Source organism: Cebus imitator, unplaced genomic scaffold, assembly GCF_001604975.1.
Source record: "Cebus imitator isolate Cc_AM_T3 unplaced genomic scaffold, Cebus_imitator-1.0 Scaffold231, whole genome shotgun sequence".
Lineage (NCBI taxonomy): Eukaryota > Metazoa > Chordata > Mammalia > Primates > Cebidae > Cebus > Cebus imitator.
Genome location: NW_016107546.1, coordinates 2,020,098 through 2,025,355, shown reverse-complemented (window position 1 = coordinate 2,025,355; position 5,258 = coordinate 2,020,098). Strand labels below are relative to the sequence as shown.

Genomic DNA, 5,258 nt, shown 5'->3' with positions numbered 1-5,258 from the left:
TTAACATAACTATTTTCAATTTTTTCGTATTACCTTCAACATGTTTGTAGATGTATGTAGATTTTTATATAATTTGTGTATTTTCTCAGCATGTGGTAAACATTTTCCATGTTTCTAATGACCTTCTAGCTATCATTTTAAAAATTACATCAGAGTCCATCTTATTGACATATCTAGTAGTTTTCTGTTTGTCAAAATACTATTTAATTATTTCCTGAATGCTGTATGTTGGAAGAAAAATGGATATAATTTTCAAACTGATTGTGAGGGAAAGTAACCATATCTCAATTATTTGCTGGTAGATGATTGTGAAAATCTTCAAAAGGGATGTAAAATAGTATTTTAAAATGCACATTTTGAATAACCTCCTAAACTGCTCTATCTGCAAGTAAACAGAATGAAGAAAATTAGGAATAGCTAAGTAGATAGATGTGGCACTACTTTGGCGCTATAGTTGACAAAAACATCATGACATGGTGCTACCTTACTGAGGCTCTAATACAATCAAAAGACAAAACTTTGAAGGCATGGATTTAACTCCTGTTATAAGAACAACTCACAATATGAACTATAGTTATGTTCAGCTGGGACCTTTGCATGGCTGGTTCTGGTGTCAGCACCCTTGAGGACACTTACTGTATTGCACTAGCCACTCATCTCATATTATTAATATTTTAACAGAATGTTTCACTGTTTTTTGAACTGCTGTATTCTCTTGGTTAAGCAATTTAGTAACTATTGGGATTTCCCAGAATTCCGAATACTATGTCCATTGTTTAAAACATCCAGTTTAAGTATTGGGTTCTTCCTAGAGTTCCTGGGAATCAGATGTTGGTGGCCAGAGCTTTGAAGTCTTTAAAAGGCTTTTGATTGAGGTCCTCGGGCTTTTGAATGTCTTCATCCTAGGTGAGAGCCAGTGTGTTTCAGTGGGTTCTCATTCCTATAAATGCTTATACTATGAAATTACTTTAAATGAATCTGGGAGTTTATGTCTGTTAGTTTTTTATAGTGAATGTCTATAACAGAATGCTTTTGTAGATTCCAGATAATTAAGATAGGAGTGGAATTATCTTGCAATATGTTTGAGTTTATATTTATGCTTGTTTACTCTTTGAAACTAGTGTTGTGTTTAGTATCCTGTTCTGTTTCAATTTTGAATTTTGTGTTTTGGCTCTGTGTGATGTTTTCACTGTGACATGAATTTCTTTTGGTGTTTCATATTTCTGTAGTTGAAATATTATCAAAAATAATAAGCAATGCATGGCATAGTGAGAGTGTTTACATATCACTGGGAAATTAAGTTTATTTCCATTGTTTTTTAGTTATAATTTTGAGTCTGAAAGTGATATATGGAAAAATAATGTTTTTTTGTTTATTTGCAGAAAAGATGAAAAGGAGTATGCATTGAAGCAAATTGAAGGCACAGGAATATCCATGTCAGCTTGTAGAGAGATTGCAGTAAGTGGATACAAATACAGTTATTTATTTTATTATTGATATTGAATGAGGATTTATTTTAATATGAAAGTTTCATTAATATATACAGTGGATGGTTATTTTATAGATGTTAGTTTAACAGTAGTTTATGTAGAATGAGAAAATCTGCATAAACTTTTTATTTTATTTTTAAATTTTGAGACAGGGTCTCATTTTGTTGCCCAGGCTGGAGTACCCAGGCTGGATCACAGTTCAGTGCAGCCTGGACCTCACAGGCTCAAGTGATCCTCCTGCCTTAGAGTCCCAGTAGCTGGGATTACAGGCGTGTGTCATCATACCCAGCTAATTTATACATTTTTTTTGTAGAGAAGAGGTCTCCTTATGTTGCACAGGTTGGTCTCAAACTTCTGGGCTCATATGATCCTCTCTCCTTAGCCTCCCAAAGTGCTAGAATTACAGGCATTAGCCACCACACCTATACCATAATCTTTTTAGTTACTTGAAAGTCATCTTTGGTATCTCAGAAATACTGATCAAAATGATTTAATTAATTACAATCATGATGGAATATTATTTAAATTAATAATTTAATGTCTTTTTCTGTAGCTTTAGGATTGATAAAGGTCTTTATAGAGAAAGGGGCCATACTATTAAATTTTATTCATTTTAAATACTATATCCGAAATATGTATTATTATTATAGTGAGATTTTACTAGTCACCAGAAAATAAGACCATCATAATAATAGGATAATCCCTTAAAAAAATGGTTCCCTGTTTTGGTTTATGTGTCATACCTGGTACATTTAAGAAATGATTGTCCACAAGAATACCAAACATTTATAGAGTGTTTGCTAGGTACCAGGCTTACTAAATGCTTTCAAGTATTCATTTAATTTTTACAACAGTCTGTGAAATAAAATTTTAATATCCCCATTTTACAGATCAAAAAACAGAGGCAAAACTGTAATTATAGCTCAGAAGGCTTACTATTATATTACCTTATTTTAGTTCTTCAATAAAGCTTGCTAATTAGGGCTTTACCATAATATCACATCTATTAGAGATGTTTGTTTCTAAACTGTTAGATATTTATTTAAATAATCGCTATTTAATAATTGTTAAATAATTATATTATCCATATCCATTAGGGATTTCTGTCTCTAATTTAATTTTACATATATTGCCCACAATTCCATGTTTCTGCTTTACTTACATGGAAACACTCCTTCGTCACCCTTAGTCCTAAGAAGTATGGTGCAAAGAACACATGGGGTGGGAAATCTCTAGACCTGGATGTCTGTCTTACCTTAGTAGCTAAGTAGTGATGAGTCCCAGTTTCCTTATCTGTTAAATAGGGGAACTATTAGGTCTCTTCTAATCATACCTTCTTTGATTCTAGAATGGGAGCCTCTCCCTGGACTGTGCATACTTTGAGGGGCAGACCTTGTCTTTTTATCTCTAGTTCCTACCATAGTGTCTGACACAGCAAGTGTGCCATAAACATTTCTTGAATAAATAAATGAATGAACCAGAATAAAAATATTCTACCAGTGATCCATGTTTCTAAGTTTGTGTTCCTTTATTTAAAAAGTTTTTTTAGAGACAGGGTCTTGCTCTGTCACCCAGGCTGGAGTGCAGTGGGTTAATCATAGCTCACTACAACCTTGAACTGGCCTCAAGCAGTCCTCCTGCGTTGGCCTCCCAAAGTCCTGGGATTGCAGGTGTGAACTACCATGCTTGGCCCTAGGTTTGCTTTAGAATGCAAATTATTTGAAAAAATTCTAATTTGGTCATTTTCCATTGATTATAAAGTGGTATTTGTGGCTGGGTGTGGTAGCCCACACCTGTAATTCCAGCACTTTGGGAGGCTGAGGTGGGTGGATCACCTGAGGTCAGGAGTTGGAGATCAGCCTGACCAATATGGCGAAACTCTGTCTCTACTGAAAATACAAAAATTAGCTGGGTGTGGTAGCATTCGCCTGTAGTCCCAGTTACTCGGGAGGCTGAGACAGGAGAATTGCTTGAACCACGGAGGTGGAGGTTGCAGTGAGCCAAGATTGTGCCACTGCACTCCAGCCTGGGTGACAGAGGGAGACTCTTTCTCAAAAAAAAAAGGGAGGGGTGAGTATTTGTAATGTTTTACCAGATAAACATTTGATAAGTGATTTTTCATATTTTAAAATCCTTACATGTTATTGTGTCAACCAATAAGAATATTATTGGTATGCTATTTTTCTATATCAGAGTACCATAATTTAGAATAGCATTTCAACCTTACCTTCCATGAATTATTAAATAGCTGAAATGTTAAGTATTGATTAATAGGAAATGATAACCCAATTGTAAACGTCCTTTTTGAAACAGAGACTTCTGTGTGCCAAGGAGTCCATGTGTGTGTGTATTATAAATTTGGAATGTGATGGAGAACCTTAACTCTTGAAATCTGTTACAACCTTCATTTTTTTTTTTTTTCTTTTGGAGACAGAATCTTGCTCTGTCGCCCAGGCTGGAGTGCAGTGGCACAATCGCAGCTTACTGCAACTTCCACCTTCTGGGTTCAAACAATTCTCCTGCCTCAGCCTCCTGAGTAACTGGGATTACAGGCGTGCACCACCACGTCTGGCTAATTTTTGTATTTTTAGTAGAGATGGGCTTTCACCAGATTGGCCAGGCTGGTCTTGAACTCCTGACCTCCAGTGATCCACCCACCTCAGCCTCCCAAAGTGCTGCTATAACAGGCATGAGTCACCGCTCCCACCTATAGCCTTCATATTCTTATTGAGAGTTTGCCTAATAGAACTTTAGAAAGTATGCAGTTTCTAGATTGAATTAACCTCAACATGATAGGGATTTTCACACAAGTTTAGCGTGGATGGTGCTGCACAGTGGCTGTACACATACATCTTATATATTAAGCCCACTAACACAATTTTATAATTAGTGTTTTATGCATTCATCCTTTACATCATATTGAAGAAAAGAGTTAGAGACAAAGATACATTTGTGCTTTCTTTTCTCTTTACCTATGTCATTATTTTTACTGGTGTTCTTAATTTTTTGTGTGGATTTGAGCTACTGTGTAGAGAGCTCTTTCATTTTAGCTGAAAGTCTCCTGTTAGTATTTTTTGTAGATCAGGTATGCTAGCAATGGATTCTTCCAGTTTTTGTATCTGGGAATGTCTTAATTCCTTTTCTGTCTTTACCCAGGTCTCCTTGATTTTTGCAGTATTAGTTTTGTTGGATGTAGAATTCTTGGTTGATAGTCTTTTTCTTTCACACTTTGACTGTGTCATCTCTGCATTCTGGCCTTCATGGTTTCTGATGAGAAATCAATTGTTAATCTTGAGAATCCCTTGTCTATGAAGAGGTCCCCCCGACCCCCTTGCTGATTTCAAGATTCTGTTTTTGTCTTTGGCTTTGACAGTTTGACTATGATGTGTCTTGGTGTGGATCTCTGAGTTATCTTACTTGGAATTTGTTGAGCTCCTTGGATGTGTAGATTAATGTTTTTCATCAAATTTGGGAAGTTTTCAGTCATTTAAAAAAAATTATTTTAATTTTCTTTGTTTGAAACAGTATCTCAGCCGGGCGTGGTGGCTCAAGCCTGTAATCCCAGCACTTTGGGAGGCCGAGGCGGGTGGATCACGAGGTCAAGAGATCAAGACTATCCTGGTCAACACGGTGAAACCCCGTCTCTACTAAAGCTACAAAAAATTAGCTGGGCATGGTGGCACGTGCCTGTAATCCCAGCTACTCAGGAGGCTGAGGCAGGAGAATTGCCTGAACCCAGGAGGCGGAGGTTGCAGTGAGCCGAGATCG

General features: G+C 36.4%; 1 protein-coding gene across 5 annotated transcripts in view; it reads left to right on the top strand.

Annotated features, from left to right (window-relative positions):
• Positions 1 to 5,258, top strand: part of CDK19 (cyclin dependent kinase 19) — a 200,354-nt gene that overhangs the window by 75,627 nt on the left and 119,469 nt on the right. For 4 of the 5 annotated variants that reach the window (XM_037727449.1, XM_017497437.2, XM_037727450.1 and 1 more), the window contains one exon: positions 1,383 to 1,458. In XM_037727449.1, the coding sequence (XP_037583377.1) occupies positions 1,383 to 1,458 (76 nt within the window). Of the gene's footprint in view, positions 1 to 755; positions 907 to 1,382; positions 1,459 to 5,258 lie in introns of those variants that run through there. The other variant, XM_017497439.2, reaches the window with a different exon arrangement.